Genomic DNA, 20,927 nt, shown 5'->3' with positions numbered 1-20,927 from the left:
TATACTATAATTAATATTAAAAAATTCTAAAAAATAATCAAAACTTGTGAAAAAAGTGTTTTTCTAGTTTTTTTCCTAATGTTTTTTTTTTATTCAAACTAAGTGAGGGGTTAGGTACACATATGTGATATAATTATATAGCCCTATCTGTCCTCTAAAAAACAATATATAATATGTGTGGGTACATTTAGTAAGAAAGTATATTACTGCTGTGGAAGAATCACACAGCAAAAATTTAAAAAGTGTCTCAGTCATTTATGAACAGAAACTGAAAACTAACTCAGTCATGAAGGGGTTAATGTTGAGCATTGCAGTGCTTTGGGAAATGTGCAGGAAAACACTCAGGCGTTTATAGGGGCCAATACCAGTTACTGACAGCTGAGCATATTAACATTAATCAAATCAAACAAACCTGTTCCACTTCCTTCTGCTTTTTCTACATCTACAGTGTTTTTGCTGGTATCACTGCCAAGCTTCTGTAAAACATAAATGTACAGATTACATGAACTTGCATTATAAAAGTATGTTTTTAATTTCATATACTTTCTGCTATCCTTAGGGCAATTTATACTGAACAATGCAGTGGGTGATGCTGTGATAATATTATCAGGTTTCTTACTCAGCTACTGGCAAATATAAATACAAGCAACAATACAACAAGACCAATGCTAGTTTGGCATGATATCATTTGAATGCTACACCAGTAAAGAAAAATGGCCCTGAACAGAAGGTCAGGTGTGAAAAATTAACACATTAGAACTTTAGAAGCTACGCAAAAGACTTTAGCACCTGCAGACATCCCCCTGCACTGAACATATTCTGGGTTTATGGTATAATCATTGCTCACACCTGGTCCTGCTATCACATTCAGACAGTGTTGATGAAGCACCCCAGCGGTCCTAGGGGACTATTACTTTATAAAAGTGCTTCTAAAAGATCATCAATCAACAGCAGGTTAAATAATTGTTTAACTTCTGTTGATTTATTCATATTTTGTTTGGAGAAAAGAACCAACCAATGTCCCTACCACAAATTGCACACGCAATGTGTGATGCACAGTCTAGAATCTCAGCTCAGAAATTGTAAGTTGTTGAATTGTGGAAGGAAACCCAAGGCTCAAAGAGAAATGATAAAACACAGAGGGAGCATACACACTAGAGGCAGATATTATCCCCTGGTGTGGATTTAAGGTCTACTACTACTTCATTTAAATAAATAAGGAAAAAATAATAATTTCTTGTCTATCTTAAGCCTGTAATGTTGAGTTTGTTTTGTGAAATCAGGTTGGTACACGCAAGGACAAAAACTTGCCACTGCTCTAACGCGATATGATCTATGATGACTCACATGTTGCAAACTCGGCTAAAAGGTCTCTGAATATTCCAGTGAAATGACCCAAATAAAAGTCTTTTTCAGTGTAGATTATGTTATCATGTTAAAAGGAGAGCAGCCTGCAGTGGTCCTGTGATCACTTGTGGTGCATTCCTCGATTCCTAAGCAAGAAGCTACACCTTACAGAACACTAGATGGAGACAGAGAACTGTAAACCTTCACTGCTGCCTCTCTAAACAGATTTTATTGCCCTGCAGCACCAGATGTTATTTCAGCAGCAGCCCTGCCATCCTACTTTCTGCATCCCCTATGAATTATTAAATGGTGCAGTTAAGTTTGAGACTAATTTACTGGTACATGCAGGCTTTTAATACAATTATTATCAGACAGGCAGACACGTCACCCAACCCAAAAAACATGATAATGAAAAAGAATTTATTTCCCAGCGGGTACTGGGGGAGACAGTGATAGCGGCGTTTGATAATGACTAAATCTTTCAGATAAAAATAAAGCAATGTGATGATAATGCAGCAGATAAATACTCTATAGGTATCCTGCAATGGTCGATTAAAGCTCTGGGTGCAAGCAGATGTCTTAAACATCAACCTCTTCAAGGGAAACACACAGCTGATATTCATCAGGCAACGTATGTATATCCAGATATGTTATTTCACTTGTCAGGTTTTAAAGTAAACCTGTCATTTTGTAGAATCAAGGCAAAGTGACATGTTCTGTTGAGAGGAATCCTGCCCCCACCCCTCCAAAACACCTTAATGTTGATACTTTTGCCACGCGCTCTCTGACTCACCTTTTTCCTGCTACAGCCTGAGACCTTCACCGCTTCCTCCTAGAGGACAATGCTCAGTGCCTCATTAGCCAAGCCTGAATACTATCATGTGGGGGCAGGGGGATGGTCAATAACTATGTGTAAGATATTTATCAGTGAGAGAGATAGGCTACCGAGAGAACCTGTCACTTTGACCAGAATAGGAATTGAAAATATAATGACTTTCAACATCAAAAGGGACACAAATGCCTGCACCACAGTATCTCATATAAAGCAGCAGATGGTGAGGGCACATGCACACAGAGAAAGAACCTAGCCACAATCTGGGTCTGAGATTTAGGCTAAATCCAGTCACAATGATGTTTACTGAAATGGCAAATTTGGCAGGAAATCGTTTCCTGTACACTATCGTTGTGAAAACCTGAACGGAGGCTACATGATCAGGAAAGGGCTTTGCAAAACTGTGATGTATGAGTACATATACTGTATGCATATTCTACGTCTGCTGGACTACAGCCTCAATTATACCTTACTTGGATTAACACTCCATTAATGTTAATAATGCAATAAAGCTGACAAAAGTAGCTTAAAAACTAATGCATTGAATCTGTCCATAATATTTTTGTTCTTTTCTGTGTAATAGTAAAATGCCCGTTTTTCAGAATTGTATACATATACTGTATGTGATTGAAAAAAAATGTCTATGTACACAGCCTAAGCAGGGGGCATGTGCTTTGAAAGATTGCAGTAGGATGGGGCGGTGTGGGGAGTTATGCTCTGTATTATCTGCAGAAGCTCCATAATTCAATATACATTGCTATTAGCTGGTCAAGCAAAAGCATGATCATTGCTAAGCTTTGCCGTTAATAGCATGATAACACAAAAACACATTTTAACTCTTATAAGTGTTCTGTTGTTTTTAATACTGTACTATGTGCTCAAAAAATATACATGCATTAAGCACGTACCTTGTGTGCAGCTCTTTTTTCCTGCTTGGCCTTCATCTCTGCTAGCAACCCGCTCCCCATCACTTGCACACCATATCTCCTTCCACTTTGTGGACTGCTTTTGCTATCAGTCCGCTCAGGTTTAGCGGGATCATCGATTTGTAGAATTTCCTCTATAGAATCTGGAGTTTTTAGCTCCTCTGACCTCTCTGTACTGCTGCTGGGCCCACTACTTGCAGCACTTGCACTTGAACTCACTGCTCCATTGGTGTCAGTTACTTTATCCTTTTTGCTGCTGTCAGGAGCAGGACTTTTCATAGAGAGTCTAGGAGACAGAGGCTCTTCGGACACGATGACAGTTTGTGGACGCTCAGACTTGGACCTAGATTTAATTAAATTGAGAAAGCCGCTCTTCCTGGATTCCCTCCTCTTCTTATCATCACCTTCACTGCTTTCTTCTAAACCTTTGAAAGAGTGTTTCCTATAAAAAGATAGATGCGAACATTGAGACTTAAATTGAACCTGTGCCCCAACCATGAACACAAAAGTATTTACATATTCTAAACAAGCAGTAAAAACACTTTAAGCAAAACCTCATTCATCTCTGTATCTGTAATTGTTGTGGAGAAATTCAATGTTCATAGTTCACAACACAGTTATTGAAATCATAACCGTTTCCCCATTACTTTCTGTTGCACTAGAATCTTGGCAGGCTCTCAGCCCTCTAATGTAAGTAACAAGCATCTGTTAGAAATTGGACACTGGAGTATTTCTTGTGGTCTTTGAGAAGAATTAACTTCATATTAAACGTACATGGAATGGTCAGGGATGGCTTGTTAACAAGAAGTAAAAGAGCTTTAAAAGAATATCTACTCAGTTTACTGTCCATAGTCTAGGTACAGGTGCACTTTAAAGGCCTTCGGTACCAATGTGTTCTTATCAAGAACCCCTGCCAATCGGCTTCAAACTTCCATTGTAAATCTAATGCTGACTGGTGGCCGAGCTTTTCATAGGAAGGCTATAGTTCTTCATAAGAAAATGTTGGTATAATCAAGCCTTACCTATCCAAAACCAAACCACAATATATAACAAATGTACAGATTCACTTGCCACGCCACATAAAAATAAACAAGAAAATGACTAAACCCTTGTCACTTAGGTTGACCATGTACCAGGTTGACCCTTTAGATATTTGCATGAGATGGGAATATTGAAGCATCCCATTTAACACCTACTTGGTATATGCAATGTGCAGCCCGTTCCTTAAAGTGAATGTAAACCCCAACAATGCATTTCTCGTATCTCCCCTTTGGCCTGTTAAATACACTATATTGCCAAAAGTATTGGGACGGCTGCCTTTACATGCCCATGAACTTTAATGGCATCCCAGTCTTAGTCCGTAGAGTTCAATATTTAGTTGGCCCACCCTTTGCCGCTATAATAGCTTCAACTCTTCTGGGAAGGCTGCCCACACGGTTTAGGAGTGTGTCTATGGGAATGTTTGACCATACTTCCAGAAGCACATTTGTGAGGTCAGGTACTGATGTTGGACGAGAAGGCCTGGCTCGCCGTCTCCGCTCTAATTCATCCCAAAGGTGTTCTATCGGGTTGAGGTCAGGACTCTGTGCAGGCCAGTCAATTTCCTCCACCCCAAACTTGCTCATCCACGTCTCTATGGACCTTGCTTTGTGCACTGGTGCACAGTCATGTTGGAACAAGAAGGAGCCATCCCCAAACTGTTTCCACAAAGTTGGGAGCAGGAAATTGTCCAAAATGTCTTGGTATGCTGATGCCTAAAGAGTTCCCTTCACTGGAACTAAGGGGCCAAGCCCAACCCCTGAAAAACAACCCCACACCATAATCCCCCCTCCACCAAACTTTACACTTGGCACAATGCAGTCAGGCAAGTACCGTTCCCCTGGCAACCGCCAAACCCAGACACGTCCATCGGATTGCCAGACAGAGAAATGTGATTCGTGACTCCAGAGAACACGTCTCCACTTCTCTAGAGTCCAGTGGCGGCGTGCTTTACACCACTGCATCCGACGCTTTGCATTGCACTTGGTGATGTAAGGCTTGGATGCAGCTGCTCGGCCATGGAAACCCATTCCATGAAGCATTCCATGTACTGTTGTTGTGCCAATCTGAAGGCCACACAAAGTTTGGAGGTTTTTAGCTATTGACTCTGCAGACAGTTGGCGACTTCTGGGGACCGCTGCAGTGGAGGGGGAGAGAGGCTGGAAAAACCGGTCCAAGAGCAAGCTGACTCGGAGGATCAGGTGAGTATATTGTTTTTATTTTAGTCCCTAGACAAAAACTGGCAGGGGTAGGGTAGGGTTAATCATTTTTCCAGAATTCTGCTTTAGTTAAATTTTACCTAATACGATAGTAAAAATAAATGCCAACTGGGCAAAATTCCTATACCTATAGTTTTTCTTGCCTGAGCTAACAATGCAGCTTTCCAAGTGCATGCATCAATCACAGAAAAGTACAATGGTACCCTATCACAGCACCTCAATCTTCAAAGGATGTGGAGCCATAGTTTTGAATTTATTATGCAGAGCCACTGCCAGGAAAACCAGGGATCTCTAAAAGGCTGTTCTGCTATAATTATGGTCTGTGGAGGCAATTATATCTCTAATCTGCTGGCAAACATAAATGTTATTATGTGGATTCGATACAGGATGGCTGCTGCGGGAAGAAGCACGCTTACAACTCGTGAGCACCCATTCAAAGCCCTTTATTAAAGATTATTATACATACTTTAAGGATCCAGAGGAGCAACAGATCAGCTTCAATCACTGCCTATACCTAGGACAGGAAGCAAGTATTTTCTCATAGGGGGCTCTACCTTATGCAAGACACTTACCCTGACATCTTTCCTTTTTATGTAATAACAAATATTTAATTACCTCTTTTTAACTCAAAATAATGATCACTGTAAAACTCAAAGCAAAACAATAATAGTACTACATACATGAGGTAGCATTTCAAAATGCAAAGGCAGAGAACGGTTTTATTTAGAGACTATGAAGCTACACTATATTGCCAAAAGTAATCGGACGCCTGCCAAGTATTGGGATGGCTGCCTTTACACACACATGAACATCCCAGTCTTAGTCCATAGGGTTCAATATTGAGTTGGCCCACCCTTTGCCGCTATAACAGCTTCAACTCTTCTGGGAAGCCATCCACAAGGTTTAGGAGTGTGTCTATGGGAATATTTGACCATTCTTCCAGAAGTGCATTTGTGAGGTCAGGTACTGATGTTGGACGAGAAGGTCTGGCTCGCAGTCTCCGCTCTAATACATCCCAAAGGTGTTCTATCGGGTTGAGGTCAGGACTCTGTGCAGGCCAGTCAAGTTCCTCCACCCCAAACTCGCTCATCATGAACCTTGATTTGTGCACTAGTGCGCAGACATGTTGGAAGAGAAAGGGACCATCCCCAAACTGTTCCCACAAAGTTGGGAGCATGAAATTGTCCAAAATGTCTTGGTATGCTGATGCCTCAAGAGTTCCCTTCACTGCTCTTCAGCTGCTCAGACATGGGAACCCATTCCATGAAACTCTCTACGCACTGTTGTTGTGCCAATCTGAAGGCCACATGAAGTTTGGAGGTCTGTAGCTATTGACTCTGCAGACAGTTGGCGACTTCTGGGGACTGTGCGCTTCAGCAACCTCTGACCCCGCTCTGTCATTTTACATGGCGTGCCACTTTGTGGCTGAGTTGCTGTTGTTCCCAGTTGCTTCCACTTTTGTTATAATACCACTAACAGTTGACAGTGGTTTCAAGGAAATGTCACAAATGGACTTATTGCCCAGGTGGCAACCTATCACGGTACCACGATTGAGTTCACTGAGCTCCTGAGACCGACCCATTCTTTCGCAAATGTTTGTAGAAGCAATCTGCATGCCTAGGTGCTTGTTTTTATACACATGTGGCCATGGAGGTGATTGGAACACCTGAATCCAATGATTTGGAGGGGTGTCCCAATACCTTTGGCAATATGGTGTATGTAACACAGCTACCAAACTAAAACAGATTTAGCTAAATATATTTAAAGTGCAACCAAAGCCTAAACTTTTTTAGACAGAGTGGAGAGGGATGAGAAGCCCCGTCTGGTTTTTAAAGCTTTTTATGTACCCGTTAGAGAGATTCATCCCATATTTGTCCTAGTGACTGCTATCACTGAAATTGAAAGAAAATCCCAAATTTTGGGTTATCATCAGAACAGGAATAGATGGAAAATCTTCCAATGGGGACAGTAGTTCTGGTGACCTTGCTGACCACTAAGGATTTACCTCTCTTTGGAAGGATTTCCCCTCAATTCCTGTTGCAGCTATTGGATAGGAAGTGAAATCGCCCCAACGGGACACAGATGGCAAAAAAATTAAAAAGCTGACATAACGCTTACTCTATACAAAACAAAACGTTTTGGAGTCAGTTTCATGTTAAAGCTTTATTTTGATCAAAATACAAAATATTTATGCTATCTTTGGAAGAACCAAAGAATAATGCGGGTGTCAAAAAACAAACAAACCACACTTCCCAAATTCATGAATTTTATGGGAAGGATTGCAGATGAGTATATCCCATTTAAAAATGATCCGCACAGAGGGGAGGAGGGCTCACTAAGCATAAGTGCACAATAAGGGATTGTACATCATTACATCTCATGGAAAAATCATACCAAACCTTTCACATTCTATCAAAATCACTTTTTCCAGTAAAAAAAAATCTCTTAAGAGAGGAAAAGGATCTCTTAGGCAGCTGTATGAGCATGTGGTGGTGTGAAGTTGACAAACCCACAAGTGCTTAATATCTGCAGGAAGCAGAAAAGTGAAGGAGTTTAAATACACAGATTGCTGGAAAGGTATATATAGATACTCTTCGTTTACAGGGTGTACCATTCCCAACCACAATCTGTGTATTATTGCTCTTAGGAAGGGGTCAGCAACCCGCAGCTCAAGAGCCGCATATGGCTCTTTCATCCCTCTGCTGCAGCTCCCTGTCCAGGGGCTGAACTACCGCTGGGGCCGGAGACCGTGGGGGGGCCCAGTGAGGCCCAGGCCCGGGCACCCCCCCCACCCCGGTGAAATATGCAGCAGTGCAGGGTCCCTGGGAACACTCCCCTATTTTTCTGCTTATCTAACCCTGGTTGCATGACCTTAGAGGACCAATTATAGACAGCATTTCAAGGGATTTGTATAGTATATCGGAGCTCCAGGGAATATACAATTTTTTTCTTCGTCCCGGGGCCCCGCACTGCTGACGGGCTTCTCAGCAAGAGGGCGCGTCATGTGACTCAGCTTCTCTCCCAGCCGCTTCCCTAGTAACAGGCGGCAGGAGAGAAGTGTGTGTCACATGCTCGGCCCTTTGCAGTGCTCACCGTCTGACTTGGATGCTGGCTGTGAGGCTTGGCAGGTGAGTCTCAATGAAGAGCGGGGGAGGATATGGGAGTGAGTGGTACGGGTGCAACTGCACACTGTGTGCTGTTATTATATTTTATTAGAAAAGTGGATTATAATGGGCAACATTACACTGTAATGTTGCTTATTATAATCTATTTCACTGATTAAATAATTACAGCCAGGGCCGCTGTTCTATCAAAGTTTGTGACTAGGTTGAAATGTGTGATCGGTGACGTGGTCACACATTTCAATGTAATCCCGCCCCGTTTTTTGGCGGTGGAATGTGTGACAGCCAATAGGTCAAGCATTCCAACACTTTCTCAGCTGTTCCAGGGCAGATCGGCATCACAAATCTTATGTGCAGGAAAAATGATCTGCCCTGGAACAACTGTTCAGTCCTTAAATGTCACTTCTATCCGACTCTGTGAGTGTGATCTCGCATTCCACCCCACTCACAAAGTCGGATAGAAGTGACATTTCAGGACCGAACAGCTGTTCCAGGGCAGATCGGTTCTCCTGCACATACGATTTGCGGTGCCGATCTGCCCTGGAACAGCTGAGAAAGCGTTGGAATGATTGACCTATTGGCGGTGTGACCACGTCATCGGTCACACATTCCAACCTAACATTCTAACTTTGATAGAACAGCGCCATCAGGGGGGTAGTGCCGGAACACATGTGAGGGGTCTGGGCAGTATGGGGGCCTCTTACTACATATACCTATATACATGCTATACATAGCATAAAGGTAAAAAACGATATATGCAGTGTTATCTTCATTTTAGATGTCAAAAGGGTTTTGTGGCTCCCGGTGTTTTCTTTTCTGTGGGAAACGGGTCCAAATGGCTCTTTGAGTGTTTAAGGTTGCTGACCCCTGCTCTAAGGCATGGTGCCTCATGCTGAAAGAATATTAATCTATGTTCCAATTTAGAACTAGGAATCTGTGGCTTTGCAGGCAAATAGTACTGGTCTCACACTAAGGCCTAGTTCACACCAGACACAGTGTGTTCCAGCTGGATTGTGGCAAAAACGAACTGCATCGCATTGCGGCCGGCCCAGTATGCTGTGCGGCAGGAGGCGATACATTGAAGTGAATGGCACCGTAGCCACGCCCTCCGGCTGCAATGCAAGGCTCATTAGGTCTGCGGTCCAGTCCGAACAAAATGCTGCAAGCACTATTTTATTCAGACCGGACCATAGGCATAATTGCGTTCCCATGTGGCAGATAGCATTGCGGCTGGAGGGCGTGGCTACTGTGCCATCCACTTCAATGGACCGCTACAACATTGTGAGTTGGCCGCAGTGCGATGAAGTGCATTCTGGCCAGAACGCAGTGTCTGGTGTGAATGAGGCCTAACAATGAAATCAATCAGCATGGTTCCCAATCATGTGATCATTATGATGGATTAGGCACAGCTGCAGCTGTCACTGTGGAATATTGAGTCTAAATATTATATATATATATATATATATAAAGTTTTACAATTTTTCATAAAATGGTTAAAAATACCAAAATTGCATTTAAAAAAAAACACAAAATTCTTTATTTTTCAGCTTACTAATAAAAAACACGAGCTGGTTAATTATTAAAACATATATAACATATACAATATAAAAGCTTTACAGTCCTTAAAGAAGAACTCCAGGAATTGTTTTACAATGTACTCTCGCAGTACTGCTAACCATTGCATAGCTGAATTTAGTCTGGGAATCTAGATATCAATTACCTCTGGTCATGAAAGGATTAAAAGTGAGATCCCACATTTTTAAAGCCTACATATTACATCTTGGGATCAAGAGGTGACCTGGCAGATATTATTCCAAGGCTATGGCAAATGAAAAATATAAGACTGGCAGGGAGAAATCCTGCAGGGCAGTTTAAAACATTTAATATCGGTTTCCTCAGATCGGGAAGAATGGTAAAGATAAGAAGTCTGAACTGCCAGATAATACAAATTATCATCTTGTACAGCAAGACTGCCAAGTCCCTTGGGATTCTGGTGGGATGTGGAGACTTCCAGACAAAAGAAGAAAAAAAAAGATGTTATGTATTTTGTGTTTTAGCTGCAGATTTAAAAAGGGAAATGCCATGTGATACAGCATTAAAAGTGTGTTAATTGGGCTTGGTCTTCCATTGGTATTCTGAGGTCATTTAGACCATGTGTATCTATTTTTAATTTTACAATACAATTAAAAGGAAAAAAAAATTATCATAAAAATCTAAGAGATATCTAGAAAATTTGGATACCCAGCATTCTTGGACCACCTGAAGGGTAGGGAACGTTTAGCAGCACATTTAGCTACATTATTAACCTAAATATAACAAGATCACCAAGCCACGTCTGATTAATTATGAAGCATTTACTCCACAGCTGGACTTTCCAGTCATCTTGCATGTCACCAAGCAACATAATCTGAGATATACTTTCAACATGCGCTGATAAGTACATTTTCCATTGTGTTCAATAGCACTTGTTGACTGCCCAAGCACTGGGAAAGCAGATACTTTCCAACAGATTTTCACAGTGTTCTCTAACCACAAATTAAAATATCAATTAAGTGTTTTGCCCTTTTAATTTTAAAAGCTGACATTATGTTTTGCTTGTGTAAAACTGTCAGAAAAAGACAGTTTTGATGCCCCCTAATTTTTCTGTATCAACACATGATATCAGGTCCTGATCAGGTCCGGATCAGGTGCGGAGCTACTGATGCAGTGCGTGTTTGCCGCGTTTTTGATGCGTTCCAGTTAATTATTATTATTTTTTAGCTGGAGTGGGGCTGTCAGTATGTTAGCTGCAGTGCAGTGCGTTTTTGACGCGTTTTGCGTTTCCGGTCTGTTTCTTGACCATACAAAATGTGTACATGCAGTATTTTTACCTGAACGGACTGCGCACGTGAGAACTGTAGCCCATAAAACACATAGGGATACATTGGGATGCATTTTTAGTGCAGGAGCGTACGGATCAGGTCAGCACAGAAAACGGACGTCGTGTGAACAGGCCCTTGAAGAGTGTTTTAGTTTGAGTTTTGATCTTCTGCTAATTAAGGCAAACATGGAACATCAGCAGATGTTTTTTTTTTAGAAGGAATTTATTTACATTTGTGCATTTGACTTTGGTAAATGCCTTAAAATGGGCTATCGGATAACAATTGTGTGGCAATGCATTTTATTTTAGAAAGAAAATCATTTTAACTTATAGAAGAATAAGCCATGGAATATTTTAACCTGACTTAAAGCAGTGTTTAGTGATCTAGTAGGAAGGTAAACAAGATTGGGGGGTAGCCATGCTACTCTTCAACTGTTACAATTAATTTACAACACTGAGCTACCATCAGGCTAGCAAACTATTACGTAACTGTTGCACAAGCAGTTTAATCCTGAAAATAAAAAACAATGAATAAATGTTATATTTAAAGCCTAACTCCGGGTAGATATAAAAGACACATTAATGCTGACATGTATTCATTAATCATTTTAAGTGACCAGTGTAACTACCTGAATTTGCCTTGCAGCGTTTTGGAATATTCTTTAACTATAGGAAGAACTACAATTTACAGCTTCCATGTTGGTTGTAATATGCATTGCGCAGCCGCATTTCCACATCTTACCTCAAGTGCTTAGCTTCAGCTTCATGAGGATGGTGTGAGGGTTGCATTTCTTCTGAACTCCTTTAAATTTATCTGAGGTCAGTTCTAAACCGACAGGTGTTTCTAAGTGGAAACAGTTCCTTGGTCTTGTATTTATATTAAGTGCACAAGTGAAATTATATGCACATGCAGATCCCAACTGTCCCACTTTTTCAGTCTCTCTTTTGGAACCAAAGCCAGTCCTTCTTTACTCACTTAACTGCCCATCTTTTAGGTCTGATGTATAGACCTGTATAAGAATAGCATTAAGCTTTTCATTTGACCTTTACATTTTTGCAATAGTGTTTTGCAGGAGCTAATGAAAAATAGTGGGGAGCTCAGTACCCGTGATTTCCCTCGAACATAATTTAATGATATGCGTGACTAGGGTGTGGCAAGGGTGTGTCCTTTGTCTAAATATGATGCACAAAACCGTGTTCTTCTTACCTATCACATCCATTTTGGAGGTATAATACACACAAATTTTCTATCTAAGGGTGACAATGGCAAGGTCTCATGGGTGTTTTTAACTCTTAATTTAAAAATTATTTCCCGTAGAATGTAACCAAACTTCCAGGTCCCTTCACAAAGTGATTTTCAACCATATTGAAGGCTTCATGTGACAGCACTACAGCGCTTTCCACAAAATTAATTTGTAAGTTTTGGTAAGTAATGATGGTTTGAAGGATTTAAAAAAAAAAACATACTACTTCTCTTAAACAAGAATGACAGATGCAAATTAGAAATTTGGATTTCTTTAGAAAGATACTTAATACAGTGCTAAAAGTGATGGTCCAACATTGTTCTGGGGTGACCATAAACGGGCTGATTGCAGTCTCCAGCAAATTGCTTATCAGGTTTGCTCTGACACTTAGTAGACAATAATGTGCACCCCTAGTGTATAAAAATAGTCATTTTAAAATCCAACCTAAAAACCTCCCTTAAAATGGTCACAACCCTTCACTCCGAAACACAGAAGAGTGTAGAAGCAAAATATTGTGTTGGCACCAGTCAGGCAATAACTGCGATGGGTCATGAAAGACTAAGAAAACCATAGATCTACAACAGCAGTGGATAAGGAGACTTCTGCCTGCCTAAACCACTAAAAAAAGAACTTCTTTTGTAATCTAATATTTCCCCATATAATTTGATTCTTATCCATTCTCAGTACAATGTAAGCCAATCCATTGCCATACTCACTTAGTTTCCAGTCGTGTCACTTTCTTTGTGAAAAATTCATCCACACCTTCATCTACTCTAAGCATCAGCCCATTATGTTCTCCATCTGCAGGTACTTCGCCTCCAGGTTGCTGGAAAGTAAAAAAAGGGAGAGGGCATAGCTTAATGGTCATGGAAAGAAATCCTTCATAGCCAACATTAAGACTATTGGTTTTCTAGAGCATCACAATCATAAATAATGGGATCACCATCATAAATAATGCAGTGAAAATAAATAATTATATATTACAAGATCAGCTATCACAATTAAAATAGAGGATGTAGATGGCATGTGATCAATACATATTTTGAAATGCGTATGAAGCATGTATTTATTTTGTTGCAAGCACAGAAGCATTTTCACTACTTAATTAAAGCATTCCTGTTCAGCACCATAATGGAAATCCAAGCAAGTTAATAGCTCAAACATATACATTTCTGAAAAATGCAAACTAAAACAAAATAGGAAAATTGTGCTGTATAAAGTATATGCGTAGCGATAATTCTCCTCAGCAGGCTCTGTTGTCATTTTTTTAATGCACTCAGAAAATAAGAATAAGATTCTTAACGGTTTCAATGGCCAGCACTACTTAGTTTTAGGGTTCACAAATCAGCTTCACTAAACTATTTATTCAATGCTTTAAAACAACATAACTAACTGATATACATCCATTAAGTGTAGGAAACTTCCATATCTGCATCCAAATGCCACTTTGTTTTTAAAGCTAGGAGCCGTACATGATGTAGTATCATGGTAACAACACAGACAAACAAAGCTTGCTTCAAGGCAATCCTCAATTTCTAATTTGCACCTGGCCACCAGGTAATGACGGCATTAAAGTACATCTAATGAACTGAATTACAAGTGGTTCTTTTTTGGAATCATCTGGCTCTTGCAGCTAGGGAATGTATAATACAGATGCGGCCAGGCTTGCCAACACATACACAAGATCTTTTGATCAGTAGCCCCCCTTCTCTAGTGCACGTAAGACACACATGCTCATGTTGTAAGTGAGAGCTCCACTATACTGCTGCAGGCAACAATTTACAGCAATTCAATCCACAGAGGAAGACAAACAAAGCAACCTTTCTGGCGATAATCAACTTCATTGAAGCATAACTATGTTTGTCTGACAGTCTCTGAAACTATACAATAGATTTAAATATGCAACAGGGAAAACTAGGCACCATGCCCTGGGAATGGGAATTTCATGGCCAATCAGCCTTCTTCAACTCTCTTTGTTCTTACTGCCAAGCAGCACCAGAGGACACGATCTAGCCACTCTACAGGTGCTAGCCTAATCTGGCTCACTACTACATCAACAAACATTGACCCCTGAACTTTGGAACATAGCCACATTTGTGATACCCGCCTTCCAGCTAGCAATGCTGCCTGCATACCAGTGCTGAACTGCTGAAACAAACAGCACCAAACCACTGAGGTAAGTGGGTGTTGGCTCCATAGTGCTAGTCTTTCTCTACCTGCCCACAAAACACACTAAATAATTTGTTCAGATTGTTTTCTGTACATATGCTACACTGCAAAAGAAGCCAATAACTAAAGCAAAGTCCATTTGCAATTTTATGACACTGCAAAATGTATTACAAGCACATATAATATATTTGTCTCAAAGGCTTTTGATACGGTACCACACAAACGCTTGTTATACAAGCTGAGATCCATGGGCATAGATGGAATGGTGTGTACGTGGATAGAGTACTGGCTACAGGAACAGGTACAAAGAGTATCTATAAATGGCAACTTTTTAGAATGGGCTGGTGTCATGAGCGGTGTGCCTCAGGGTTCTGTGCTAGGCCCCATGCTGTTCACCCTATTTATTAACGACATCGGGGAGGGTGTGAATAGCAATGTTTCAGTGTTTGCTGATGATACCAGAATCGGGAGAGTTATAGAATCGGACCTAGACAGTTTAACATTACAGGAGGACCTGGACAAAATAGGGGAGTGGGCTAATATATGGCAGATGAGGTTTAACGTCGATACATGCAAAGTAATGCACTTTGGGATTAAAAATAAGCAAATGGGCTATACAATCATGGGTATGCCACTAGGGAAGTCAGAAATAGAAAAAGATTTGGGGGTCATTGTAGACCACAGATTGATTAATAGCTTGCAGTGCCAGGCTCCTGTAAACAAAGCAAGTAGAGTCCTGTCCTGTATTAAGAAGGGGATTTATTGCAGAGACAAGTCCATAATTGTGCCACTTTATAGATCACTGGTTCGACCTCATCTGGAGTATGCGGTCCAGTTTTGGCCACCAGTCCACAGAAAGGACGTCCTTGAGCTTGAAAGAGTCCAGCGGAGGGCAACCAAACTAATTAGAGGAATGGAGGACCAGAGCTATGAGACACGACTACTAAATTTAAACATGTTCACGTTGGAAGTGAGGAGATTAAGGGGGGGACATGATTTTCATGTACAAATTGTTCAATGGTGAAAGCAACATTAGCAACAAAATCTTTACAATTAACACCGTAACAAAGACTAGAGGCCACGACCTAAAATTGGTGGAAAAGAAATTCCAGCACATGGGGCGAAGGGGGTTCTTCACAGTTAGAGCGGTTAGGGTCTGAAATTCGCTGCCGGAGGCAGTGATCTCAGCTAAGAATGTGGAATAATTCAAGAAGCTTTTGGACGATTTTATAATGATACTCTAGCAAATTTAAGAGACCCTATCAGGTCTACAAGTATTTCAACTGTCCCTGTAATCAGGAGCGGATTAACTCTTTGCTGCCCCAAGGCCAGGTTCCTCATTGCTCCCCCCTCCCCACCTGTTTGGAGAATGGCAAACAGATGGCAGGGGCGGTAGGGTTGGTTTTAATTTTTATAATCACTTTTTTATTTTGATTTTGTTTTCTTATAAGTTTTTTTATAAGTTTATTATCACTTTTTAATTTTAATAATTATTTCTTATTATCTTTTACTTTATCACATAGAAGCTCACAAGCCACTGTCGGATAGCATTTGGTGGTGACAGGTGGTTCTTATTGAACCTGTCACCTCCAATACAGGAGTTTGAGCACATAATTGTGCTGGAACTCTTGACAGCTGAGATGGGAAGGCTGCTAGTGCAGCTCTCCCATCTCAGTGTACACACGGAGTGAGCTGCAGCTTCCCACACTCTACATTTAGCCCTGCTTGCCCGAAGCGGGGCCAAAATGTAGAAAAAAACGACACGCCCGGCACTGCATTTCCCGAGCGTCAGGCGAAATAAATTCCAGACCCCTGCCGCCCCTCTACTCCGTGCCGCCACGAGGCCGGGCCTTGGTGGCCCTGTGGGAAATCACGCCCTGCTGGTAATAGAAGGACTATGCTCACCTCTTTGGTAGCCCATTTTTCCTACATCTCCATTCCTTTCTAGAGCTGTTGCCTCCAAATGCCTCTTGGCTAGTGGACACTTATAGGAGTGTCAGATGCTTTCTTTCCTCCAATCCCCGACATTACTGCTAAGTACTGCAGAGACGTAGCTGTTGGAGGAGGTAATCAGCAGAGTGGGGGACACAGTTATCTCACACTCCTGGTAGTGGCAAATGCTAAAGAGACTTTTGAAAGCTGTAGCACTGGAAAGGAGGGGAGGTAAGAGAAATGTAGAAGTATACGCTTCTATTGCAGAGACCTTACACTTTTAAATTATCAGAGGCCTTACAGGGTCTCTTTAATGAAATTTCCTACAGTCTACAGACCCCAAAAATGTAAATCATATTTAATTGCAGATACAATCTCTGTACATCTATTGACAAACACTAATATGCCTTGACATACATTGCTATACATGTACAGAATATAGTACAGGGGCATTATAGGAATGCTGATACAACTGAAACAAGAAGAGAAGTACGACACATGATAAAGCACTCTGACACAAGTGTATGTGCGCAAAGGGGAAACATTTGATTGCTATAGTGTACATTTTTATTCAGAACATAACAGTGTGCATGAGCTGCAATTCTTTAACAAGTTTTACATAATTCATGTGTTTCAGTTGCATATTCCAACATATATCATATTCTGAAAAAAACCCATAAAGGAGAGTCTCAAACAAGGCTGTGCCATCTACAATATGAACATGCATGACCAACTGCATAAACAATAATTCATCAGTGAGTTTGGTTATAACAATTTAGCAAATAAGATATGTTTGGCCATACGCCATCACTTTCTTCTTATTTACACCAATCTAGAGTTTTAGTCCCTGTTTGTATTAGGACTCAAGTGCTGTCAGCAGGAAGAGTTATTATTTCTGCACTCTACCAATGAAGTCTGAGAGCTATTTGGACACTCAAGCTGGGAAGAACTGAAGCATGATAGTCATACAAGTTGTGAGCCAGGTCCCAGCCAAGAACACATACAAGGTGGATAAAATTTTGCACAACACTTCTTGTTAGTTCTCTGCAAACCATTGTGATGCATCTTCCTAAGAGGTTAGTTTAAGAGAGTTAAATATTTATATTTTACACAAATATTAGTCCTGGCTCTTACAGTAAGTTAATATGTTTAATCTGATCACTATGTATTATAGGATGTAGAAAAATACAATGGCAGGAGGAAACACAAACAAAATAGTGTCTTGGAGAGAATAAAACCCAGGCCTCAAGCACTGAAACGCAACAGTGCTAACCAACCGTTCACTGTGCAGGCTATTGGGATTGTAATTTAGTTCAAAATATTTAAGGATTAGTAAAATCCACAGTACTGGGGGTTAGAAGAAGTATGCTTTACAACTTTATGCTAGGAAAGTTGACTCTTGTAGCTGTAAGTGTTCAACTTAATTGTTCGTGAACAACAATTCTATTACAATAAAACATAGCGGTCCACTTACAGTAGATTTGCTGGGTTGCTGCTTCTTCATCCTTTTTGGTCGTAATTTAGTAAAGTGTTCAAGTTTTTTTGCTTCTTCTGATGGCAGTTCTGCAATGACACTGGAAGATCTCTTCTCGTGTTTCGCAGAGGGGTATGGAGGGTCCTCAATATGTATTGGGACATCCTCAAGTGCTCTGTCTAGATCAAACTCCATTTCTTATAAGAGAAAAAAAAATAACTGCCATGTTTTAAAACAAAAACTATAACCACTACTATAAGTGCAGTTTTTGAACAGCATATTAGGTAATAAGCAGTTTTGTCTTTCTAGCAAATGCTATCATAGAGAGTATTCTAGTGAATAATTAAAATAATTGCTAAATCAACTTACCAAAAGCTCTAGACACAGGACGCAGCATTCTGCTGTGTATACTCTTTCGCTTGGACTTGGGAGTCATCTGTAATTATATAAACAGTTTCCCTTAAAGCACATGCATTGTCTTTGCAGTTAACATAGATATTAAGTAACATTACTCCTATACAAAATAACATCAATAAGAACAAATGGATTCCTAAAATACATCTATTGCTTGTCTACAAAGTGTTACAACAACCTCCTCTTCCATCAACGAGTATTAAGAAAAATTAAATATAATACACACACACACACTGTAGGCACAAATAGTGTGAGTCTCTGATCAGGTGTAAAGCTGATCGCCAGGTGGGTGTTCCCGCCCTAGTCACTCAGTTTAATCAGGGCTTCTCCCTACTGACAGTCGTGTTTCAAGGGAACAGCTGGTGTGGACAGACACACAAGTAGCGCATGACTGTGTTTTGCATTAGAGGCAGGCATTCTGACCAGGTTGTCATCAGAAAAATAGTGGTATCTGTGCTTAAACAAACTGTCAGTTTAAGCAGACCAAATATAGCCAGGTGGCTGAATAAATTGAGTTCGGTGTGAGTTCGGTGTGATGGGGCAACCTTTTCTGTAAAGGAATTTCTGTTGAATAAAAGTGAGCAGGAAGCCCTAAAAACGCAAGTTTGTAAGTGGACCAAGTCCTTGACAGCTCAGTCCTTGGTGCCCAGATGTGGACAGGTGGAGTCTGCTGATCCCCCGCTTAAAAGTTAGTTCCATTGTAATGAACTATGTACTGTATGCTCTATGCTTAGGAGCCAGTGATTTAAACAAGGTACTGCAAGGTAATTATGTGGACCTAGAAATGGAGGGCAATTCCCACCCAAAGTTTTACAAAAACCTCCAGGCTCCAGGATCTAGAACATAACTTACTATGATTCTGAGAAAAAAAGAATAGGATTTTCTTTTCTCAGAGTACATTATGGGGCACAGGATAGTATTCTGACACACTGGGCTATACTCTTACCGTCAGGAGAATTGGAAACTGGCAAATCAAAGCTGTAAAGACAGCCCAGTGTCACCCCTCCCATTCTCAGCATGCCTCAGTTTAGTAGCAAGCAATGACAGGAGTGGATCATAGTAACAGGAGAGGGAACTCTGTTGTGTAATGTTATGTAATACATAGCATAATGTTACATGTTTTCTGTAGTATGTAATACATTACACATGATAGTATTCTGAAACACTGGGATGTCCAAAAGCAGTCCAATTGAGGGGTAAACAACAGCAAACAAAAGGCAAACAGACCCACAAGGAAGAAACAAGAGTGGCTCAAGGGAGTCTACAGCACTGCTTGAAAAGTCTAACGACTGAATCCAGGATCAGCTAAGTGCTAAACATCCACCTGGTAAAACTTAACAAATGTGTAAACAGAAGACCAGATGGAAGCTTTGCAAATCTGAGAAAGATTTCTGATGCCGAAAAGCCCATGAAGCAGTAACTGATCTAATGGAGTGCACTTTAACCAGGAAAGGGCAAACCTTGCGCCTGAAGTCAGACACTTGAATGATGAATTGACCAATCCACCTTGTGATAGTGGAACAAGAAATAGGATGTCCCCTACTACCCTACTTCAGGAATGACAAAGAGAGAGTCAGACTGACAAAAGGGAGCTGTAGCTGTGAGATAAACCAGACAATGGACTGACTCTGATAGGTTACAGGCTGGCCCGAGGTATAGAGCAGTCGTACTGGTGACAAGATACAAAACAAACAGAAAGCAAGATACAAGACAGAAAAAGGATGCAAGATACAAGAAAGGAACTGGATGCAACTGGCCTTGTGATGCTTAAATAAAGCGACACTAACCAATCCCAATGTGAGGTGACCAATCCCAATGAGGGTGTGTGGTTATGCTCATTAACCCACAGCTGACAAGAAGATTGGGATAGGTGCAGTGGCAACAAGCAACCACCAGCTGGGAGGGTGCGACAGTCATAGACATGTTCGTAACAAAGAGCCCTTCCTTACTGTAGCCATCTTCAATTCTAGGTAGATGCGTAGGATGTTAGGGACAAGCCCTATGCAGCAATCTTTGCACATCTGGCAGGTACATCCACTAAGGCAGGGGTGGCAAACTCTGGCCCTCCAGCTGTGGTGAAACTACAAATCCCATGATGCATCTGCCTCTGCGAGTCGTGCCCGTGGCTGTGAGAATCTTGCAAAGCCTCAAGGGACTTGTAGTTCCACAACAGCTGGAGGGCCGCAGTTTGCCACCCCTGCACTAAGGGGTCTTCAGAGACTGGGTACAACTTATAAAGGTTGTTTACCCCATATCTGGAGACCCTAATCATGTGAAGTTGAGAAACCTAGGCAATACATATACACCATCCACAAGCAAGTGCCTCACTATAATATATATATATATATA

At 41.0% G+C, this 20,927-nt stretch overlaps 1 protein-coding gene across 4 annotated transcripts in view; it reads right to left on the bottom strand.

Moving 5' to 3' along the window:
• Positions 1–20,927, bottom strand: part of CARMIL1 (capping protein regulator and myosin 1 linker 1) — a 263,519-nt gene that overhangs the window by 11,359 nt on the left and 231,233 nt on the right. For all 4 annotated transcript variants that reach the window (XM_018556313.1, XM_018556315.1, XM_018556314.1 and 1 more), the window contains 5 exons: positions 18,534–18,600; positions 18,165–18,361; positions 13,306–13,415; positions 3,088–3,547; positions 413–476 (listed from right to left, as the gene is read on the bottom strand). In XM_018556313.1, coding sequence (XP_018411815.1) covers positions 413–476; positions 3,088–3,547; positions 13,306–13,415; positions 18,165–18,361; positions 18,534–18,600 — 898 coding nt within the window. The remainder of the gene's footprint in view (positions 1–412; positions 477–3,087; positions 3,548–13,305; positions 13,416–18,164; positions 18,362–18,533; positions 18,601–20,927) is intronic.

Source organism: Nanorana parkeri, unplaced genomic scaffold, assembly GCF_000935625.1.
Source record: "Nanorana parkeri isolate BGI_ZX_2015 unplaced genomic scaffold, ASM93562v1 scaffold233, whole genome shotgun sequence".
Lineage (NCBI taxonomy): Eukaryota > Metazoa > Chordata > Amphibia > Anura > Dicroglossidae > Nanorana > Nanorana parkeri.
Note: the sequence above shows the minus strand (reverse complement) of the source record. Positions and strands in the feature narration are given on the sequence as shown.